Below are 25073 nucleotides of genomic sequence, written 5' to 3' on the forward strand. Positions count from 1 at the left end.
TTTAGTGTAACAAAGACTAAATGGTGACTACTTGTTGCATTCAAAACTGCTTTGTTGTCAAGGGACTCAAGTCACAAGTGGTGTTCCTCAGGGCTCGGTGTTGGAACCATTTTTGTTCAACATCTTTATTGATGATCTTGGTAAGGACACAGATGGATCATCAGTAAGTTCGCAGATGACACCAAGTTGAGCGGGAGTGTTGATCTGCATGAGAATAGGGAGGCTCTACAGAGAGACTTGGATAGATTGGATCGGTGGGTTAATGGGATGAGCTTCAACAAGGCCAAGTGCCAGGTCCTGCACTTGGGCCACAACAACCCCATGCACCGCTACAGGCTTGAGGAGGTGTGGCTGGAGCTGTCTGGAAGAGAAGGATCTGGGGGTTCTAATTGACAAGTAGCTGAACATGAGCCAGCAGTGTGCCCGGGGGGCCGAGAAAGCCGACGGCATCCTGGCTTGTATTAGAAATAGTGTGACCAGCAGAAGTAGGGAGGTGACAGTCCCCCTGTACTCTGCACTGGTGAGGCCACACCTGGAGTATTGTGTCTGGCTTTGGGCCCCTCAATACAAGAGAGATATCGAGGTGCTGGGGCGAGTGCAGAGGAGGGCAACGAAGCTGGTGAAGGGCCTGGAGAACAAATCCTATGAGGAGGGATTGAAGGAGCTGGGACTGTTCAGTTTGAGGAGGAGAAGGCTGAGGGGAGACCTCATCACTGTCTACAGCTACCTGAAAGGACAGTGTAGAGAGGTTGGTGCTGGTCTCTTCTCACAGGTAATTAGTGACAGAACAAGAGAGAATGGCTTTAAACTGCAACAGGGAAGGTTTAGACTGGACATTAGGAAAAAATTTTTCACAGAAAGAGTGGTCAGACAGTGGAATATGCTGCCCAGGGAGGTGGTGGAGTCACCATCCCTGGATGTGTTTAAGGGTGGTTTAGATGAGATGTTGTGGGATATGGTGTAGGGGAGAACTTTGTAGAGTAGGGCTGATGGTTGGACTCAATGATCCCAAGGGTCTTTTCCAACCTGAATGATTCTGTGATTCTGTGACTCTCAAACTTTATTGGGAATTGCTAGAAAGAGACAACACATGTGAAATGTTCACACTACCCTGTTGAAGTATTTCTAGTTTATTATGGGGATATTATTGACAATGAAGAGTAGTTAAAAAATAGGAAATTAATTGACTTGGAGGGTTGTAAGATAGTCTTTAGCTTAGTAGTTAAGACCTTTTTTCACTGAAATGAAGAACTATCCGAGTTATTCTTTCTTTACAGTTTTTTGGTTTTAGATTTAGTTCTTTACTATACACCTGAAATGTCAAATTAAAAATTATAATTTTATAAATTTCAGCTACATCTTCTTTATTTTGTTTTAGAATGACCAGGTCCTCCAGGGTTTTTCAGTGGACAAAGGAGAATTTACCTGTCCCCTCTGTAGGCAGTTTGCTAACAGTGTTCTTCCTTGTTATCCTGGAAACGATGTGGAAAGAAGCCTCTGGCAAAGTCATAGTAACAAGCGTATGCAAGATCTTGTACAAGAGGTGGAAGATCTTCAAGAACAGCTGGGAACTTTCCCAGTAAGCATCAGTGTAAGGCAGAAAGATCCTTGTTAATTTGCCTGTATCTTTGAGTTTTTTACATTATGTTTCATTTGTGACCTATTAGAAACTCAACCTGGGAAACCTCATTTTATTCTGATATGGAAGACAGCGTACTCTTTTTTTTCATATCAAGAAATTTAAAATATTTACAGCACTTACTGAATTACCTAATAAAAAAAAAACAATTAGAAAGCTATGAGAAAATGTGATTAATACAATTTTTTATGGAGTACATTTTTACTTCTCTCCATAGTAATGCACATAGAATTGAGTCATGTAATATAAAATTCATTTAGCATTTCCTTACAATGTAAAAACACCAATATCCTTGTAACTGGAAACTATTTAAAGGATGTCTATTAAGAGCATTTTAAGGTATGGATTACCTCTTTTACAGAAAGAGCAGTTTGGAGGTGCTCATGTATTCCAGAGCTTCATGAGCTCTTTCTGTATGATAGAATTAATTCTATTAAATTTTGCTAGCCTTCCAGTCTTGATGGAGATACTTTGTGTTATTTTTCATGTACTTTAAAATAATGCAAGCAGTGAGATTCTTGATCTCAGCAGATGGACAGAATGGTGATGTTTTCATATTCAGAACAACTTTCTGAATATTATAACACTTCTGTGAGACAGAATACTGGCTTTTAATGCGTATTTGTTTCATAACCAGCAAATGTGTTTCTATAAATATGAAAGTGCTACGCTTTGCGATCAGCTATTGCATTTCTTCAGGTAGAATTAACTAATCTTCTTTTGTGTCTTTGTTCATAGTCTGAAACCAATCTCAGTAAAGAAATGGAATCTGTAATGAAAGATATAAAAAGTACCACACAGAAGAAGTATACAGATTATAGTAAGAGCCCTGGATCACCTGACAACGATTTTCTGTTTATGTATTCAGTAGCCAGGTGGGTATGTTTTTTCTTTTTGTATTTTTTCTTTTGTGTTTCTCACTAATAGTATTATTGACCAGATAGTTTTCTTCTGTAAAATTAAAATAAAAAATTCCATCCTTTCCACAAAGTATTTTTTGAGTACTTAGTACATCAAGGTTACATTTTCTCATTTTCACATGCAGGCATATGCAAGATGTAAAGATGTGCCTTTCAGTTCATTTGGAGTATATGCAGCAGTGGCACAAAACCTGGAGAACATTTTGACTTCTACTTCTTTATTCAAGTTTTTACTTTCCATATAACAAAATTTTATGTTGAATTTCGTCTTCTACCTTTCTTTCCCAAACTGTCAAATCATCTCTACCACTATTTAGTGAATTAAATTATTTCTATATCACTGCCATATTGCTGGTTTTTAAATCACAGGGGATTTTTAATCTCTAGGTCAGACATTAGTTTTATTTATTTAAATGGGGATCACAGATGCAGTTTTGTAAACTCTAGTTGCTGTGTGTCTTTAGTATATGAACAGTGGAAATACTCAAGGCTTGGCTCAGCAGGACTCTAGATAATCAAATCTAAGGTTCGGCTTTTGACGGAAGGTTGGACCATCTGATCTCCAGAATTCTCTTCCAACCTAGATTATTGTATAATTCTATTAAAAGAAATATTACTATAATACAGATATCTTAACTGTGCCTTGATTAAGAAGAGCAATTAAATTTTATACATAACAAGTTAAAAGACTATTCTGTATTAGTTTAAGTGGATATGCTATACAAGGATAAATGTTGGGATTTTTAGCAATGATGTGTTTGGTCAATACAATGTAATATCCTTCCAAAAATACAAAGGACTTAAAATGAATGTTTCCCATATAAAAGTATGATTACTTGTAACTGTAACTTGACATGCCGTTTAAAGTAGAAAAATAGTGTTATAATTTATTTCTGGGTGTAATGTTATAGAACTTCAAAAATGCTAGCTAAACATACTTTACAATATATTTTATTATTTTTATATTAACACCCTAAGCACAAGAGTTTTGTTTTCATTCTAAGAGTTAAAAAATACTTCAAACAAGAACAGCATTTCGTTGCTGCTTGCACTGCTGGAGAGAGAAACGTCATTGACCACTAAAATTAGGATTTGCCACTTGTACTCATTGTGACCCCTTCCTGTTAGGTTAGGCTAGTGTCAGCAATTTTCCATTTGTCCATGGCTGAAGGATTTCAGGTGTTGGATCCAGCCTTGCCTATTGTTACGCTAACTCATAAGGTCATTTATGATGGTGCCTGACAGGTCAGCTACAAAACGGTTTATTTCAGTTGCCTTTCAATTCAGCAATCCAAATTCACAGACTTCTACTACTTAATAATTGCATAGGAACTACAGGTTATTAAAAAAATAAAATCAAAGTTTAAGAAGATATTTTAATATTACATTACAGTTTGTATTTATGGAAGTAAATATGTGAGCTGGTCATCTCCCAGACTTGATAAGATTTTAGCATGTATTGTTTTACTTTAAGTATCCAAACAGTGGACTATACACAATTTAAATTACAGACTGAAGTAGCTTGCTTTCTGGAAGTTACTTCTGTCATTCACCCTGTTTCTTCCTTATTTCCAAGCAGTTCTTTCTGAGGTAATGATACGCCTGTGTTCCTTACCAACCAGTTACCTTTGAGCATTTCTAGTTTCATGTTTTCTGAACCATTTCATTGCTCTTGTTCAGACCATCTACAGCTGTTACTCATTTCTTCTTGGTGTTTAATCTAGCATACAGATAAAGTGGTCAAGGTGATAAGTAGTCCCTGTTTAATTAAGTATTTGAATGCAATGATATTTGTATTGATTCCATATATTTGCAAGTGAATTAAACACTCTTAATCTTCTTAAGTCATGTTCCATTTTCAATCAGAAAATTACATCATCATCTGTTGTCTTAAAAGACGCTAGTTTACAGCTAGAGGCCATGTTTGAAGTGGATTTCTGCATGCTGGAATTGGAATGTTACTGGTTAAACAAGATGTAGCTACTTGCCGCAGCTTATCTTTTCTGGAAAATGGGAACTTTCCTTACTTTACTTTTGCTTACCCAGACAGATGTGACTGGTAACAGAGAAAAGAAATTACAAGCAAATTTTCTACCACCTAGTGGGAGAACTAGTCCCTGTCTGTGTTCCTAGCAAAAGAGGCACTCTGGGTCTTGGCATCCTGATTTCCATGTGCAGCTGGGAGAGCAGCTCCTTAGCTACCTTCCCCTTTCCCTACAGTCTTACCTTGTTAAATTTATGCCCTTTTTGTATGCATGCCTCCATGTCTTTGCTGACATTTGGGAGATTAGTATAGTGTGTCACTCAAATCCTGTGTGCCTAGCTTTAATTTTAATAGCTCCACGTTCATAGCATGGATGGCTGTCATTTGTGGCAGTAACTTGGAGGACTGTTTGTATTGCGTAGCAATAGTCTCGTGCTTGTTGGCTGCATAAACAAAGCTTTTGATTTTGCTGTCAGTTATGTATAGAGCATTATAGGAACCTTGTGTTCTTCCCTTCAAGTCTGTGTCTCAGTATCTGCTTGTTTTCATATATCTGTTGTCTTTGTAAAGTGAAATGAAAGAAATGGTAGTGCTTAACTTGAATGTTCTGCCCCAGTAGAAAGAGGAGGTCCATCCAATTATGTTCTCTTTCTCGAAAAGGGCATTGTATTTGTACTTCTCCCTACTCTGTCCTGATATGAATTCTGAGAAATATGCAATCCCAGTATGTTCCTTTAATGAAATCCCACAAGAATGGATGAAGTAGCACTGGTTTTTAATGGAGTCTGTATAGCTGGGCAAAATCTATCTTCTCAGTTTTATTTCCTCTGAGTGAGGAAGATAAAGCTAGTGTTCTACAAAATTTGTTGTTCCAATGAATGATGCAAAGATTTCTAGATAGAGGAAACAGTCACTCGTATAGATTTTCTTTCTTCTTCTCTTTTCTTCATGTTGAGGGGGCTGAGATAGCAAAAGATGCTTTCAGAGACCACTCTGCGTTCCACTGTTCTATCAGATGCCCCAAGCTTTTCGTCATTTATGAGAGAATAGACAGTAAGAGCTCTGCTTTTCTTCAGTAGAGGGCAGATGGTACTCAGATCCTCAAGTCTGAAGAGAGCTTGAATTAGGGTGAAGATACACTAGTCTCCTTCAAAAATTATTTAGGGCTGTATCTGATGTAGAACATTTTATAAAGAAGTGTTTTATTTCACAGAAGATGCTTTCTCTACTGTGCACTGTTATGTGAAAGTTTAGGTATGTTTTGACAGAAGTGTCTTAGAGGAAAAGGCTAATATTTATGTTTCCAAGAAAGCTGAACTATAAGCTGCTGTCTTTGAGGAGCTGGTGGCAATGAAGTAGTGTGAGAGGTGTGAGTTAGTATATGTGTGATGGAGTATATGTTTCCAGAAATCTCTCTCCTTATATTCCTTACAGCAAAAACTACTATATAAAACCTCATATGTGTCACAAAGAATTTTTTTCAGAATTGTCCCAGAGGTTTGTTTTATAAAATTGTACATATTTCTTGCTGAAAGGGAAATTTGAAATTCTAGATCTAGACGGTTGTTCTTAGACATTCAGGTAGTGGTTTTGATTTAAATCTCAATTATTTTGGCTTTAACTGAAGGCTGCCATTAATTTTGTTTTACTAATTAGTTATCAGAAGCTTTGTAGAAATAAAATATACCGGTTTCCTTTATATTTCCATGATGAACTAGCACATGCTGATCTACAGTTGCTATTTTGTCCACTAATATGAAATCCCTGTCTCTGCCTCCTTGCTGGTAGATTTTTTAGAAGTTCAGTGAGCACTGCAAATTGCCCGAAGAGTGGAAAATTCCCCTGTCACACAGATGCCCTTATCAGCAGCAACCAGATGGAGCTCTGAGCAGGCACATTATCAATGTTAAATTGCCTTTTCTGAGTAGAGAGGATTAAAGCATTCCTTCAGAAATGGGTGGCATAAGCTGCAAATTTAGGGATAGTAATATTCTGAAATGTTACTATTTAAAAAACATATAAAAGTATCTTAACAAACACTGCATATCACAAATGTATTATTCTTTCAAGCTGATGGAGCTGAAATTCTTAAAAAAAAATTTGTTTCCAATAAAATAGTCATCCAGTAGTTTCTTCTTAAATATTTGTGTGGGTGTGGGTGTTCTTAGCTTAGATATATTATGTGCCTAAAATTCTAGAAGAGATTTTAATATGTATTCAGTCACTTTATATTGAACCTAAAATTGTTTGGTTTTTAGTTAAAGGACAAAATATGTTTAGACTGAGCTTTGCAGTTTGGATTAAATTAACAAAACAACATTTCAGAATAATAGAATTATATTTGTTTATTTTAATTAAAGAAGTCTATGCTGATTTATTAAAACAAGCTCTCAGAGAACATAACATAAATTGTTTGCTCCAAGTCTTGGGGGTAAAAGATAATGCAGTACTGAAACATCCAATTCCAAAATTAAACAAAGCTATTGAATTTGGCCTAAACAATTGATGCCTAAGTATCAGATTACAATAATACTAAGAAAGAAAGCATCAATGTGACATGCAGAGATTTAGTGACACAGCACCTGTTTCATACTAATGAGCTGCAGTGAATAACAGTGTTTCATTCAGAATTAACCTCCAAGGCTTTTATTAACTTATCTATAAAGGTCAGTGCTTCCATTATAATTTAGACTGTTTTCATACTTAGTTACTTGATAGCATTTCCATTTTTCTGCCTGTTTGTTTAAAACAAAACAAAAGCCCTGCCAATAAAGAGAACATTTTTTAGACATATCTGATTGATTGAAATTTAGCCAATGTGTGTATTGTCTTTTCAGATTTGCACATAAATTCCCTTATTATTAAGAAGTTGTGTGTTCATACAGAAAAAAACCTCACAATCAACATTTTTTTAAAGTCACAACCGTAGCAGCTCTCTTGTTAATCAAACCACTTAAAATATCTTGATAAAGTCTGTTTTATTCTGAGTCATATTTTGTCAGGATCTCACACTAGAGATCAGTTCACAGCTTTCTTTCATTTAGTGTATGCTGGGAGTTTGTGGTGACTCTTTCATGTCTGTAGAAGCATGAATAATGCTGTTCCATTCAACACTTATGTTTTTCTTGCAGAACAAACTTGGAACTTGAGCTGGTCCATCGAGGGGGCAATTTATGTTCAGGAGGTGCAAGCACAGCTGGGAAAAGATCATGTTTAAGTAAGTTTTCTGTTATGAAGTGCAGTGTAAATTCCTAAAATATTTAATAAAGATGTCTAATTCTTTCTAACATTTTCTAAATTACATCAACTTTCTTCTTTTAAGTAACTTTTTTTTTTCCGTAATGAGTCTTTGTTTTTTGTTCCAATTTGAGAAATCTGAAATCTATTTTGTACAAATTATTCATTAGAGCTGTTCATGTGTTGTGAGTATAATCTATTTAGAAATGGTCATGGTATCCATGTAATATTTTTTAATAATTTTCCATTTTTATGAGTAAAATTAGAAGTATTTTAAGGGTAAAGCAGGAGAGCTTTGTTTCAGCCTGGCTGTTGTTGGTAGCAGTAAAGAAATTGGTTTCTCTGAGTGCTAATGTAGCTTATGACTATGTCTCATATTTAGAAATCTTCAGCTACCATTTCTCATGTCTTTAATTTCCCTAGTTTTTCTCTGACAGGAGAGTATTGCAAATTTTCTTTAGAAACTCTAAAATCTTCATTGTTCTGAAACCTCTAATATTTGGCAAATAAAGCACTTATGATGGACAGAAATGCTTTTTTTCTTAACATAAAATCTTTTAATCTTTTTACTGGAATATAAACTGTTAGGAATGGACATTTTTTGTCAGGAAAAATTGGAAAGCCTGCCAGAATACTACTACTACTAATGCTTGTTTAAATCAGGCTCATGCAGCAGTAGCAGCAGATTCAGTAGTAAAAATGTCAGAAATCTTGGAGCCACCTCTGCCTTTCGGTACCTGATTTGTGGGCGATGCTTTCCCTATCATTTGAGGTGATGAGCCGCTAAAGAAATCCTATCATGTGCTATGCTGTCCACATCCCCTCTAGGATAAGAGCCTTCTGTTACTGCCAGGAAATATAGTTCAATTGATTTCATTCATGTGTTGTGATTTGTGCAAAGTAGTTTTAAACCCTACTGCACATTGTCTTCCCTCACCATCATTACCTCCCTTTCCCAGCATGGCAAAGTACCTGAAAAATGCATGTGTTAAAGAACATCTCTAGACCGCTGTTTGCAAATTTGGTGCGCTTAATAAAATCAGCACTCTACATATAATTTCTACTTGGATTACGATGTATTTTTACTTGTATGCTCACCTAGTAAGATGGACGGTTCCTTTCTGAATTTAAGCAACTTACTGGACACGTTACCTATTTCACAGGCATGTTATTTGGAAGACCATGATGAGCAGCCTAGGGCGGAGATTTCAGTTTAAAATTGAAAAGCCTTTGAAATATCTGAAGTGAAAAAATTTATAATAACGTTACACATAATGAGAGTGTACCCCTGTTTTCACATGACTTTATTAGCCATACAATATCTTTCTAAGTCTTGGCATTTTAAAGTTTAGAGAAACGTGTGCAAGGAATTGGCCTGTAATCTGTAAGGTCATAATTTTCTCATGGATAGTTTTTCACAGTCAGGAGGTTTCAGCTTCTTTATGTAATTTTTTTTTAAGATAAAAATGGAATAAAATACATTCATTGCATCTTTAAAAAAAATTGGAAATTATTGATGTCATAGCAGTATCTGATTTGTGTTGCATGTACCTATTGAAAAGCTTAATGTGTGTGTGTGTGTGTATATATATATATATATAAAAGATAATGTTTTTTCTCATGGTGCTTCATCACCAACTGATGTCAGTAAGTGCTGGAAGATTATGACTTGGCAGAGAATGGTTGAACCACCAGAGTGTTGGGCAGCTTCCTCAGTGTACATCTATAGCTTCTATTTGAACTATTATCAGTTGACAGCAAGGGCAGAACTATGTCAAAGTTGGGTTTGTTTGTTTGGGGTTTTTAACCAAAAAAAAAAAAAATCCACCAAGCTGAGGCCTGATAGCTGACACGAACTGGTTTGTGTACTACATTATTTAATTTTTTCTTACACTTATCACACCATCCATTCAACCTCATCTTACACTTCTAAGGAGGACTCTTACATACTTGGGACCTGACTTTAAAAGAAAGCATACTTCTTCATGACAGACAGTGAAAAGATCATTCAGGGTTTTTAATGCATATTCCTCAAGTCTTGAAATACATGGAGAATACTGTAATCATTGGAGAAATTTCTTTTTGGAGAATTACAAAATTGGAAATGATACATGGGCAATGTATTTCCACTGGAGAATTGTCTTATGGTGGATTGTTACTGCAACAAGACAAGACAAAATTAAGTCCTCTTTAAATTCATACATCATACCTACCTATTTTTCTAGCCCTTTTACTATTCTGCCTTTAACTTGGTATGTCTCAGAAAATGAACCAATGTTGTCTGGTCATCAAAATAGATTACTGGAACAAACTAAACTTATAGAAAGTTGGTGATACTTCTCACACCTGAAGTATGGAAATTGTCGTCTTAATGAGAAACTTTAAGACTATTTCAACCATTGTTTTTAAAAACGTGTTAGTTTACAAAATCTAAAATGTTAATGAAATACATCACTTTTTGGTAGTAGCAAAAGTGCTGTTAAACTGTATATTAGTTTTCTATATAAAGAGTTAAATAGCCCAGTAAGGAAAACTGTTATAAATCCTTGTCTTCAGAGTTTTACATCTGTTTAGAGAGAAGAGTTTTTATTCCCCATGATGTGATTTGGCTGTTTTCGTGTACTTACACACAAGGACTTAATCTGAAATTGGTAGAGTATTTCCTGTAATTGAAAATCGTGTTGATGATTATTTTTTTAATATAACATTTCTTGATTTTTTTTGTTTTGTTTCTACTTACAATACACTGCATTTTATTTATTATAATATTTTTTTGTTTCTTATTTAAACTGTTGTGTAATTTTGTTTGAGTGTGATGTACATGGAAATAGTGCTTTTTCCTTTAGCAGTGGCATTACTTTTAAGGATTCTAGCGCATATTTCTGATGAAGGGGTAGGGATAGCATTTAAAGACAATGCATTTGCTTTTTTCTGCACTTTTGGGTAGAATGGTAAATTTTCTTATTTAGATCCAGATCAGTCATGTTGGTGTTTTCAATCTTGCTGAAGTGCAAGATAGATATTAAAGAAGGCCTTTAAAGCCTTCAGGTGAAAGGCACCATGCATATGAATATGTTGTTGCTTTAAACAGCATGGAGACATAAATGTCATAGATTCATTGTTAAAATGTTTACATGCTGTTTATGTTCTGCATTGGTACTTATTTTGTAAAATTGCTACATAGCAAACTAGTCATATTTAATCTTGCATTCCAATAGATTCATTTCTTATGTAGGGTAATGGGGTTGTCCTAGAACAGACCTGTACAGTACTTCTACTTAGTATTTTAGTATTGGGCATTAGGCTAAATATGACTAGTGGGAGCAGAATTACTTTTCCATATATAGCAGGGTTCGTTTTAACTAAACAGTTAGAAGGGGTAATGAAGGAAACCCATATGTGTTGGTGCATTTAGAGATAAAAAAATTATAGTTCTTTACATAGGCATTCTACAGTAGAATTTACTATCCTTTTCATACTCATTTCTTTTTCCAAGAGGTAATCCTGTTTTTAAAATTTTGCTTAAAACATACCTTCAGCTTCTTCATTATTTTATGCAGGGAGGAAAGAATGATTTTAAAAATCCATACCCTATCTAGAACTTGAATACTGTTTTGTTAGAATCTTGCCTACACAGTACTGGAACTGCTTTTGTTTTTTAAACATTATTCATGTAAGGTCTAGCAGAAGCAATCTAAAACATAACCCATTTTTGTTTTTCTTACATATGAGATAATGAGGTGTCTCTCTTGTGATTAAGCATACCACTCTGTATTAGTCTTGTAACAACTGTAAAGTTTGGTGATTAGATACTGCAGAAAACAGAGTATGTTGTCCCAAGTGAGCTGTTACAGCAGCAAGTGTCAGAGAAGATGGTGGGAACAAATAGGTCAAGAGCTGTTTTAGTAGATTGCACCATGAGGGCAGCTGCTCTTGGGAAGTAAAATTAAGAATGATTAATGTAGCTGTTAGTGTCGATGATAGAGTCTGTGCGAGAAGAATGATAAAGATAATGTGGCTATAAAAATTGCCATTTTAAGGTTTAAGGGGTTTTTATGTGTGTTTGCATGAGTGTATGTTACTAAAAATGCAACCAAAAAATGCAAAGAGTGTTCTATTTATTTATTACTTAAAAATCATGTCCTATTTTAAGGACCACATTACAGTTTTAGAGTCTATGGCCTTGAAAATTCTCTTGCGTTTAGGGGATAATTACGATATATAACAATTGTACAGGTCATTTCTCTGTTTTAAAAGTTTACAAGATCTGGTGTTTTGCTTTTTGTTTGCATTGTTTTGTATTTATACAACAGCTTCAGAACACAATATTAAGGCTGCATAATTAGGACTTCTCTGTACGACTTTTGTATCTCTGATTTGTGTATATGTGTGTTGTTACTGTGGTAATCTTGCAATAGTGGGTGAACAATTCTACAAAATTTAAGTTATCTATGAATGAATTTGTAATCTAGTCATTTCTTTTAACTTTTAAATAGTTCTTTGTTTCTTTCTGGCTGCTTTCTTTTCTTTTTTCCTTTTTCCCTTTGTGATAAGGATAGGATTAGAGTTTTTTTGGGAAGGATTAAATATTCTATCACCTTGTCCTCTGGCTGCAGCTTCCCTGTATAGGAGCTCATTATCCTTATGCTTCCCACAGATAGCAGAGTCTGGCATTTCAGCATCAACTGCATTAATTGGAAGGGTTGTTAATTTAAAAGTGGACATCAAAAAAAGTGTCTAAGACTTGTGTAAACTCGTCTTAAATACAATGTCCAGCACCTTTATAATTTCTGTGATGGTTCTAACCATTGAGAAACTATTGTTCCGCTGTGGTTTTTTTTTGTTTTGGGGTTTTTTTTATTCCTCCTGTTCATTTGAAGCCTGTGTTTTGCATTTGTAGATGGTTCAGCTTTGTCATCTGTCTTGATTATGATGTTAGTATCAATTTAATCAGTGCTTTTAGTGTTTAAGAGCACAAAAAGGTCATTTTGACATGAAACATTTTCTAAGCTCTTCATACTCCTTCTGTATTAAATTCTTCAGCCATGTTGATAGTAATGGCTGTCTCCCTTTTATCAGTATGGACACTCATATTTGGAACCATTAAGTACAGTTCATTCCTATTGGAAGAAAAATCTAATTCTTTTATGAATTGCTCAGTTGCAGCTGTCTCCTTCCTGTAATCTATTAATGTGAATATGGTTGCAAAGAATCCTACCCAGCTCTGTGCAGCTACTGAAAATAAAAAAAGTTTGTTTCCAAGAATGCTTTTTGCCTTGGTACTTGGGCTTCTGTGGTTGGTTGATTTGGACTTTTTGGTTTGGTTTTGTGGTTTTTTGGTTTGTTTTGGTTTTTAGTTAGAAGCTGGCAATCTGTAGGTCTTTGATGCCTATCCATTCATGCTAACTTTGAAAAAACAGTTTTTCTCACCAATGGATGATCCTAACTATTTCCTAAAAACCTAGGTATGCCATTCGTACCTAGCATGGGAGAGGCAAAGATAGAATTCTGTTAGAATTCTATTGCTAAAGTTGATGTCATACACTAGCAAGTGTGTTACTGAGGATAATTAGCTGCTTCATCAGCAAATAAGACTTAAGATTTTGTAAAAACTGTTCACATCTTAATGCCTTAATAGGCTTTTCCTGACCTTCATGGGGTTTTTTTCACTGATTCCAATCTACTGGATCAGTGATGAATGGGAAGATGCTGTCAGCAGGTCTTCATAGCTGCTGTTGCTACATGGACTTTATCAATCTCTACAAGGAGAAAAAAATTCTTCAATCTCCTTACTAGCAATCAAGTCCCATCTGGTTCTATCAAGGTTTTTTGTTATAATCTACATTCTTCTTGATAGTCCCAGGAAACTTTGGGAAAAGAAGGTCATAATGTCTCTAAGTCTGGTAAGATCTTCACAGAGTATTTGAGGCAAGCATGTTTTCAGTTCCACTTGTGGTGAACTACTGTGTCACTGTTTTGTGATCTTTTGACATTGTAAATGTGAATACTGATTTACAGAATGAAAGAAAGCTGGATTAAAAGAGCAAAGTAGAGATTTTCATGACAGCAGTATGTGTTATTTACATCCTCCTAAAACATAAATATGAGAGTGACTAGGGAATAAACACATAATGTAGACTTTTGCAAGCAAAATAAAGCCAGTGAATCACTTAATTTTCTTTGTCATCATTATTACAGCTAATTTCTATACGTTGTGGACATGGAATTAATAACAGACAAAATCCTCTGATTTCAGCTTTGATAATCTGAGAGTTTACCTCACAGTCAAGAGACCAGAAAAGAGAAAGAAATAAAAAAAGGCAGCAAAGCTCATGTAGAAATTTGGGATCACTTTGGCAAAGTACAAACCAAGATTACTAGTGAGACCAAAAATAGCACCTGCATGTAACTTCCTGAATTATTTTTGTCAGTTCAGCACAGCATTTTTATAAGTTCTGTTGTTCATCTGTCAAATCCTTGTTCATTTCTCTGAATTTAGTCTTGTGCTATGCATACCATGCTAGACCTGAAAAGAGCTGTGAAATGACCTTTATAGACTCTGCTTTATGCACTTTGGCATAGCAGAATATTTTGCAGAGCTTTGTCAACATCTGTAAAATCAGTGTGCTTTGATACTAGAAGTAGTAAAGAATGCAACTGCAGGTGCTAATGCAGACAGTGTGGATATGTAGACAAAAAAAAACCATTATCTTTCATTTTTTTTAATGAGAGGAGCAGCATTAAAACACTTCCTCTGATAGCTTCAGTCCCAGTGCAAAGACAGGGTCTTATCCTTTGAGCTGCTCTTTTGAGAGTACCAATTCCAATTGAGTTTATCGTTCCTCTCTAACAACAGGATAAGCCTGAGAAGTAGAGCTGGTGTAGGAAGAGTTGAAGAGAATGTACCCAGAGCAGCAGTGTATGAAACAATAGATTTATTTTTGTAATTTTTGGAAATGGAATTAGGAAGGCTAACATGAATTAAAGTTAAAGCTAATGTCTAACTGCTAATCTAGATGATTCTGTTAAGTGTATTATATAAGCTTTATATGTATTCTGTGTAAACAAAGACCATCTAAGTAAGTTGGGAGAATTAAGGCAGTGCTGCTTCAATGTAGGTAATATTTGAGTCATATGAACATGTTAAAGCCAGTAATAATCTTGCCTACTTAAATGTCTAAATCTTGGAATCCTGACAAGACCCTGATGACTTACAGTTACATTGTGCATTCAAATTTTGTGATCTTTGTATTTATTCAATTCAACTGGATGCAGCTTGTCTCAGATACGAAATTATTAGGAGAGGAGGACCATACTGAAATTCTTTTCACTGTTTCACTCATGATTTATTATCAATAAATACCCAATTCCCGTTTTGTTGTGACTGCATAATTACAATTATTGCTGCTGTGTTTTCTAAAATTAATATTCTTCTACCAAATTTTGTTAAAAATGTTATTTTGGAGACTCTGAGCTACACCTAGATTCTGTCTTTCCCAATTAAAAAGGTGTGCTGTCCTAGAGAAAATTGGTCATAAAACACCTTGTGAATGGTGAAGGGGTTTGGGATGTCTGGAGGGGTTATGGACACCTTTTCTGTTCTTCACAAGACTAGGCAAAGTTGGTTTTTGAGTGTCATTGTCATGTTAATGTTTTGCTGCTACTTGTTTAAAAATTTTTTTTAAAGTGATTTTTAAAGCCTCTAAGAAGGGTAGAAGAAAATAGGAGGCTATTCTGTATTTTTATGTTTGTATTTCAAAATGATGCATTCACATGAATACACAGGGAAAAATAACCTCTGGTATTCGTTTGGCCCAAGGCATATTTCTGCCAATCCCTCAAGGGGGAGCAGTAAGATTGGTGGAACACCAGGCACTTCATGCACAAGTAAGTTCCCAGTTCTAGTTTTCAGTGCTCTGGTGTTTTCCTTGGCTTTCTCCAGTAGTCATAATCATAGTAAAATTGAGGTAAAGCAATTGGAGTCACTGTGTTGTAAAATAGAAAAATGTTTGTGAAGAAATAAACCTTTGTATCTCCCTCTGGCTAGTTCTTAGTTTTTGCTAATTGTTAGAAGTATCAGAAATGCAACTGCAGAAGCAAAGGACAAATCACAATGCCATTTTACTGCCTTGACAGGTGTCAGCCCCTTCTGCTGCAGTGTTGCTGTTGCGGGGGGGGCAGTGTTATTCCTTGCTTACCTCAGGTCTGGAAACAAGCATGGCTGTGCTGCTTTGACTTGGGAATAGCTTAATATTTTAAAGTCAATTAATAAAAAATAATAAAAGGTCATTGTAACCATATCTTATTACCTGCTTACTACCTTTCCTTTTACATGCTAAACACGTTTTCTTGCAAAGGAGCGTTAACTGCCCTAATCATGAACAAAAAATATTATGTTACGGGACTGCTAAACTGAATTTTTCTGCTCAGATTCAGTCGGTGTTAGAATATATCTTGATTCCGTAAATCTTACACATTTGGAGATGGCAAATAAATTCTCCAGTGCTAGAATTTGATGCTTGCTCATATCAGTAAAAGCTCAGGAAAATAGCTATTAAAGGAACAAAGGGTTAATTAATTATGCTAAGCAATTTTTTTTACTGCATAGTTGCCCGTTTCTGTTTGAGGCGAGAAGCAGTTTAGAAAACAATGCCATTCCTTTTAGTAGCAGAGAGGCAAGAGGGAAGGCATGGATACCATCATGGGTTTCATACCAAATAAAACTGTACTGTGAGGGCTTTTTATTATTATTTTGATGAAATATCGGTATATTTTCAGGGCTTTGAGGTTTGTCAGCAGAGAATATTTTGCTAGAATCTCTTGCCAGAAGAAAAGATGACTTATTTTGTCCTCATTGACTGTTTTATTCAGAAAGCAGGTGACAGCAATCAATTTCAATGCCATCTACATCTCCAATTATTTTACAAACCCCGGGAGCTAATTACAGCCCTTAGGCTCTGGCAGTCAGCTGACTTCATCATGAGACTTTTTTGGCCATTGCGTACCTCTGAGTAATTGCCTATTTATGGAAAATAAATTAATAGCTGCTATTTCTGCTTGGAAAAGGGACCTGTGAATGAGTGTAAGTTTAGCAAGTGGGTTGTGAAGAGAAGGGAGAGAGATTAAGAGAGTAGGAGGCAAAGGGATCAACTGAAAGAATAAAAGAGGGCTGGGGGGAAAGATGATGGCAAAATACTAATGGAAAAAGTTAAAATGAAACAGAGGAAGGAAGGAGGACCCCAGAAAATTGAACAGGAGAAGCAAACATGGCAGCAAATAGCAAGATATGTGACAGGAGGAAGAAAGTGAGCAAAATCATGGGAAATAGTATTTAAAAGTTTTATTTTAATACATACTTCTGAAGATTAAAGAAAATACGCATTTTTCCCAAACTGTAACTATTATAAACATAAAGTAGTGAAGTCGGAGATTCTTATTGTGCATACATCTCTGAAAATGCTGTCAACATAGATTGTGTCTGCCTTCTTGGCTTTCTTAAAGGGATCTGCTATCTTTATTTGTGTTGATCATATGATTCATAGAGAAATGAAAACTGTGCATTTTAATATATGATACTGCAGTAATGTGCATGAATAATAAACTAAGCATCCTTTGTTCAGAAGGTTTTAGAAGTGTTTTGTGAATGCTGTTTTTGACACAGTGGATGTACAGAAGGCTTTGAATTGATGAATATCAGAAAATTCCCTGCAGGTTATATAGACAAATCTATGCCATTATAAAGACCCTTGCTACTTCAGTGTCATTGTGGTGTGGTCAGAAGTTTGGGGTTTCTTCTATTCCATAAGTTACCTACAAAAGAACTTTATGAAGGCAGAAAGAGTAATAACCTTTTAAGGATGAACAGCTGAAATGATCCTGCTGTGGGCCAGAACTTCTAGCAATTTTAGGTTAATTTGAAGGATGTTGTGCATAGAACTTAACTGCGAGAGAGAAGAATAAAAGCTGTTTGTTAAAAGTTTATCAGTCTCTTTTTAGAAGAGGTGTTTAGGAAATCACAGCTTCCGGCATAAACTGGAGAGGGAAGTGAAGGGAGCATACAACCTTAGCAGCATAACAGTATATGAAACAGAATTTTTAAAATGACCTGTAATGAAGTATGTGGAGCTGCTGGTTTACAAGCACTAAAACAGCTGAGATCTGGTTGAAGGTTTATAAAAAGCCTTCTTCAGAATTTCAGGACAGAAAAAAAAATTGTAATAAATGCATATGTTCTTCTATTGAAATCTTATGTCAAAATCTTTTTTAAAAAATAATAATAAAAAGATGCTTGTTAGGATGCCGGCTTATTTGGAATGAGATGACAGACTTTTCAGAATCTTGTAAGATAAATGATGACAATTTAATGTAAAATACTTTGTATTATTGTACATAATAATCAGCAATCTATCTTCTTCACCTTTCAGATCAGCTGTTCCACGTGCTGGCCATGCACATGCGCCTCTACAGTATAGATTCTGCATACAATCCCTGGAGAAAACTAACCCAGCCAATGCAGGATAAAAATTCAGAGCAAGTATTTTAATTTACCAAATATCAGTTTTACCTTGTGAAAGGAACATCCTTGCAGAGGGACTTGGGGTAACTCTGTCTTAATTTAAATTCTCTGTGAGATAGGCTGATGAACTTAACATCTAAAAATTGTATGTATGTATTTGTAAAAATAAATTTGCAAATTTCTTTTACATAAAATCTGACACATTCTAGTTTTGAATTGAAACTTAAATTCATCACTTGCAAGCTTAAGCACGTGCAAATTTAATAGTAATGGGTAAGTGGCAAGGTGCACTGTTGTTCTTGGTATAGATGCTAGACAAAATTTACATCAAGATGTAGTTCATAAATAGTTTATTGAAAGTTGAGCAACGACTAATAGCTGTTACAGAAATAACATAAGTAGACCTAATATACGTGAAAAATAATTCTATTTAAAGCTAACAATTTTCATAAGGCTTATAATTTTAAACAAATTATTTAACTGAGTTTGCTTTTAAAATATTAACCTTATATATACAGCTGTACAAGGATTAAAAATATAATAAATGGAGCCATGTATCTGTGCTCTGCAAGGACTCATCTCTCAACTTAAGACCCTTCAATTTTCAGATTCTACCCTGATGGTGAGAAGAAAGGGTTTCTTGCCTAAAACCAGATGATTAATTTTTCTCATAAGAGGAAAACATATGGGTTATTTTGTCTTGTAACTTGAGCATCATCTTCATAGTTACATCTTCTTTGTATCTTGCAGTAGTGTTGGAAAGACTGCGTTTTTTAGTGCCTATCCAGCTGTGTATTTGTCAGTGTGTTTCAAGGAGCCTGAGGTAGAAAGCATCATGGGATTTCAAAAATTTATCTAGGATAGGGATGCCACAATCCTAATCTGCAAATTAGGAAAAATTATTAAAACATTTGTGCTTGCTTCTGGTTTGAGATTTTACTGTGTGTCCTCTTGGACTCGGGTCCTTTTTTGCAGTCAACATTAGGTTATTGCAGGAATTAAACCAGATTAACAGATTATTTTAAAAACCTTTAGCAGAGCAAAGCATCAAAAGTTTTATAACCTGAAAAGCTATGTTATTCAGCATGCATTCAAACCTCTTTGAGAGTATGTTCTTGTGTCATTCTGCCCTGGCCTAGATTGAGCAGTGGAGTAGGATTAATAAATTTGGTCTATGGTTGACTGCATTATACCAGGTGAAATTAAGATGATGTTGGTAAACTCTTGACAGTCAGAATAGCTGTGGGACTGATCATGCAATTTGCATTTTCATATCTGAAGAGCTTGGTGGCTTTGGAAGCAGCTGTTAACAGACGGGTTGCTTTTTCTGCACAGGCAACTTGGTTTTGCCCTTTACAGGCTTGATGGAATTCACTGTGCATTGGTCATATCAACGTTAAATTGCTGCAAGTTAGATTTCATGAGGCAGTATTTTGAATCACCTAGAAAGGAACAGTACTGTAGACCATAACGACCTGCTTTGCAGGAGGTGTTGCAGGTTGGGAATACATTGGAGCAGTTGTCTTGTTTTCTGCACTGGTTCTCAAGATTTCTTGGTAGACTTGCTGATGTTGGTTTGACACTAAGTCATAACTGGTTTAGGAAGCTGTAACTGAGAAATCATCTATTTTGCCATGATACAGTTTACTGCTGAAATGCACAGATGCAATCAAGCTGGAATTTTTTGCTCACTCCTTGGAATATTTTTCCCTCCTTAGTCTGCAGGCCCCAGAAAACTGCAGCAGAGGCAACTTGGGGCATGTTTTTAATGCATAAATTAGAGCATAAGGTGGATATCCATAACTATATTTGGAGTAGTAGTTTCACTGGAAGATGGCATTTCTGTGATTGGTGTATATGATGTAGTTGCACACTTTCTCGGAGTCACACAGCCTTTTGAGAAATCCAGAATCGCAAATTTTTTCAGGAACAGGAAGGAGTGCTCAGAACAGTTAGAAGGTGTTACTCTGCTGTAAACTGAAGGAGATTAAGAGGGTGGTGGAGAAATACCACTGCAGAAGTCAAGCAAATTGTTCTACTAGGGACTGATCTGGTTTCATCTGGTGATCAGATGAACAATTATTGTAGTTTAAGTGGGGAATAATAGCTTCTGGCAGGGGGCAGAGAAGGAGCAGCTGGAGGCAATAATTGTTAAACCCAGATGTGAATATAATGGACTAGTCCAAATAACCAGAGTTTCAGGAACAGCAAACCTGAAATAAAAGGATATACAGGGTTTTTTTTTAATTTACGTCTCTGTGAAGGGCTGAAATTTTTGTGTCTCTTGACAGACAAAATGTGTTGACAAAGAATGATTTGGTAAAGCATAAAGGATCTTTGCAGGAGAAGCAATTGCGGGGGGGGGGAACTGCATGGTAAACTGAAATGCTGAAATATACGGGGTTATTTTTACTACAGTGTTTTGCTGTTGGTTTGTTCTAAGTGAGATGGTTTCAGTGATTGTTTATAGTGTCATACTGGGGCAACAAACTGCAGCATAAGGATGGGAATGTGCAGCTGTGAGTGGGAACCTCTTAAGTCACATCTCCATCACAGAAACTGTTGTGAAATGGGAAAAATAAAACCGTTTTTATGAAGATAGTCCAAGGTAGACAGAAAGTAGGCTGATGAGACAATGGGGTTTAGTTAAAGTTTGTGCAAGAGGTGGTATATACATACACATGCTGCAACAGGGTTTATGTGATCTATTCCGTAAACACACAAATCCTGCCTGAAACACCAGTGTCTCAGGACACACGTTATGATACGGAGGTTTGGACAGTAATGCCAGCTTCAGGAGTACTTGCTCTTGGCTGTTTCTTCCTTCCCTTGTACTATCATCTTCAGCTGTGCTGATGTAACTTGAGCAGGCTGCATCATGAACAAAGTCAATGAACTAATCCATGTTTTTGAAAAGCTTAATTTGAATAAGTTTGGGAACAGGTGACAGGGGAGCGCTGGGGGCACAGTGGTGAAAGAGAATGGGAGATGCCTAATGTTAATGCCATTTGTGAAAGTCTGTGTTGTATAATGAGAAAAACTGACCTGCTGTAAAATCTGCTGTGACGCAATGAAGAGCAAATATGAAATTGTGATTATATCCTAGAGTGTAGCCAGAATAAATAGTAGAATTCTACTTTCTTATCATGAACATCAGAAGCTATGTATTACTCTGACCTTTCTGCAGGCTGGGATTTGTGGGCTGTATTTCTCATCCTGCAAATACTGAAGAGAATATAAATTTGCCGTAGTTGATTAAGCCTTTGTTTAGCTGTATCCATATTTCTGTGTCTCAGGTTTTCTGTATCTGACAGCTTGAAGAGATGTGAGGCTCAAAACTTCCACTTTATTGCATTTCTAGCTTTATAATCAGGTGGAGTTAGCACCAAACAAACATTTTAAGTGTCTCTAGCAGAGAGGAGGGGAAAGAGAGCCTATATGTCAGGAAACGCCTTAAGCAAATGCTGCTCGTTTCTGAGTAGAACAGAATTTTCTGTTCCTCTGTATCCATTCCCAAAGAAGTGATTCCTGTATAACCTCTGTCAGGAGGAGGATGCAGAATACAGAGGCAGAGTTGCTTGGCTGTCATCTGATGGACAGCTCTAGTATTGGCACAGGGAGAGGTGCAGCCCAATTACCTTGGTCTGCAGGAGAGGTCAGTTCCATGGAGAAAGTGGAGTAATACATTTTTTCATTTTGGTACATGTTTATATTGTACAATGCAGTTTATTTCCACACCCCCCCCCCTTTTTTTTTTAAAAGGATACAGTACACAACTATAATACATTTCACTCATTTTATATTACTTTGATCCCATCTGAAATTGTACTCGCTCTCATTTTATTCGGTGCTTCTTGTGGCACAATTTTTTTATCAAGCTTTCACATATGAGGATTAACAGGATGAGCAATTTCCATAAAACATTTCTAAACACATTTTAGAAATTCAGCTTCAGTGTCATAATGGAGAAGTTGCTTAGGCTCCTAACAAATGACAGAGCAGTTTTTAAGTGCTTCATATGCTGCAGTACTTGACGTAAATGGAAGCAGCTTATCTAAAACCCTGACATTTAATGTAGCTTTACTTCTTCAGTTCACATGAAATGCATAAATTAGACAAAGAATTCAGTTGGTCCTGCATGGGAAAACGAGTTCATTTATTTGTCATGTTGCCAGCCAAGTATTCTGTAGATGTAAGAATAGATCCTAACTTTGTCAGAACTGATATTTGACCGAATTGTTACATCACCGTTAAATTATATTGATGTTGATATCCCTGTCGGAAAGAGGTGTTCAACTAAATGTGACCAGAGGTAGTCGATCTTTTTTTTTTTTTTTTGTCTTAATGTTATTCCAAATATTTTTTTCCAAAACTTATGTATAAATTAAAAATTACAGGTGAGAAGTAATTTAAGAGATGTCCATAGCTTTAAAACATTACTTAATGAGGGTTATTTTATAACTCAGTGTCATAGATCATCAAATAGAACTAGCCACAGGTAAAAGTAGAATTGAGACAGTCAGATTAGCATCTTATTTGCCTGTATAATTTTGAAAATGAGACTTGGTAGTGTCAGTCCAATTTTTGCCCCCTTTATCAACTTTAGAATTCAATGTACTGATTTTTAGAATATTTGGGTTTTGTTTAGGATGCTGTCATATAGAAATACATATATTTATATATGTTTCGATGTTTTAAAACAATCATTTTATGAAATGATTGATCATAGCAGAAGACTTTATGAATAGTGTTTATTCTGTAGCTGTTTGAGTTCATTAATTCAGAAGGACCAGTTATACTGTGTTTTCTGTGACTTCATTTATGTGACCAATCAACCAATCCATTTGTGCTCATTCTCGCAATTGAGAGCGGTGCAAAAAATGACGCATTTATTAAAATTATTGCTTCAGAATAACATGCCTTACTGAGCTAGGAGAGAGGGGAAGGAGAGTAGTTAGAAAATGTGTAGCTGGATAATACATTTAGTAGGACCAAAAGTGTTCTTTTAATCCTCCTCTTATATGACTGCTTTTGCATGTTACAATTTGTATCACAGATGACTTCTAGCAGTGCCTTCTGTAGAGGGAAGTCTGAGTTTTCATGAAATCAGTGGCTATATAGGAGGCTCCTTACAAAAGCAGCATCATGTTTATGTGCCTCAGAGATGATGAACTGGTTGGATCCCCAAAGCTTTTAGAAGGCATTAAGGATCCTGTGCATGCATCCACATCTCACCACCTGTGGACAACCTTTTCCAGTACCTGGTCTGTAAGAGCTCAGTTTGTCAGCTGTGTGTGATAGATGGCACCAAGGGGTTTTGTTTTCTCCATAACGAGAGGCTTTAACTAAGCTAATGGAGTGTCAGCTGAGTTGGGTCAGAGGAAGAGTTTGGTGCTATTGAAAGACACACAGTAATTGGATCCAACAACAGTTCACCAGTTGTGCTCTGAAAGGGCAGAGCTGGGACCTGACTTAAATGTTTTGTCTGTAAATTTCTTTCCTCAGTCTGATTCTGTTTGTATAGAAACTTGGGTACATGCTGCAGGGGTTAAGAAAGCCTCACTGGAAAGCTCTACAGTCCACAATGTCTTGCAGAACAACCGAAAGGAGGAGAGTGAGGCTGTGCTTTTGTGCATAGATCTTAATAAGCACATATGTATATTTTCAGTACAACTATCTAGCACTTCATCAGTTGTGGTTTACCTGCAGGGCGGTTAAGACTGCTGAAACAAAGCATAATGCTAACCTTGAAACAGTAGGAGGTAGATGTATTTTGATTTCCTGACATTCTCAGGTGGTGTTTATGGCATGCTTGGTGCCAAGTGCCACATGGCATAGAGGCCTATAGCTGCCCTAAGTAGAGGAAGCTCCTACCAGGAAAGGGACAATTTATTTTCCTGCAGTTTCTGACCAGTGAGAAGAATTACAAAAGAGGAGTTAAAATGATGAAAAGGCCTAAGGAGTGAGAGAGAAAATGCCCTTCCAGAAGGACAGCATTTTAATCTCAGGGCAATTGCAAGGAACTCAATAGCATGTGATGCCTTCATTTGCCACATTTGCATCCATTTATAAGAAGCTCTTGAAGACTTTCGTTTGTGTGGGAGATTCAGGGTCAGTTATACTAGGGCCTCACGATATAGCTCCTGTAGTAGTAATACAGATAAATACTTCAAGCTAACATCTCCTCCTCAGTTACTCCATTGTCATTCAACAGCCAACTAGCTAGCACCACCACTGTTTGGGAATGGGAATAAGAACTCAAGCAGCACTTTCTTCTGTGCGTGTTGCTGAAGGGGAAAAGTGATGATGGAGGATGCATATTGCACTGTACCGGCCTCTCCTGCTTGAGATCTTCTTTGCACTCCGTATCAGTTAAAGAGAGGAGAGAGAGGAGAATGATTGACTTTTTTTTTTTTTCCACTATTTTGATTTTTCACCATTTTGGCTGTAGTTCTGTTGAACTGACAGAATATTGTTCGTTTGAATACTGTTGGATATTGCTACACAAAGCTAGAAAAATACTACCTCGTATCTGCAAACATTTTCTGCTTTTAATGATAAGACTACAAGGTAATATTAGGTCATTCAGTGAATCTGAATAGTTCAAAAGTTTGTAGTATCTTTTAATGTGCTTATTTTCTGTCCTTCTAGCCATATGGGGTTTTTAATAAAAACTATGTGCAGGATTGCATAATCCCACCTGTGGTGGCTGCTTGAGTCTTCATTTCCTTACATAAAGGAAAGCAATACTTTTTCTAAGCAATCAGTGTTTTCCAA

The 25073-nt window shown here is 36.1% G+C and overlaps 1 protein-coding gene across 3 annotated transcripts in view; it reads left to right on the forward strand.

The window, feature by feature from the left end:
* Nucleotides 1-25073, forward strand: part of UBR3 (ubiquitin protein ligase E3 component n-recognin 3) — a 116262-nt gene that overhangs the window by 72103 nt on the left and 19086 nt on the right. For 2 of the 3 annotated variants that reach the window (XM_074910889.1, XM_074910887.1), the window contains 4 exons: nt 1379-1579; nt 2378-2514; nt 7675-7760; nt 18205-18310. In XM_074910889.1, coding sequence (XP_074766990.1) covers nt 1379-1579; nt 2378-2514; nt 7675-7760; nt 18205-18310 — 530 coding nt within the window. Of the gene's footprint in view, nt 1-1378; nt 1592-2377; nt 2515-7674; nt 7761-18204; nt 18311-25073 lie in introns of all 3 variants that reach the window. The other variant, XM_074910890.1, reaches the window with a different exon arrangement.

The sequence above is a fragment of the Athene noctua genome, chromosome 7 (assembly GCF_965140245.1).
Source record: "Athene noctua chromosome 7, bAthNoc1.hap1.1, whole genome shotgun sequence".
NCBI classification, from domain to species: Eukaryota; Metazoa; Chordata; class Aves; order Strigiformes; family Strigidae; genus Athene; species Athene noctua.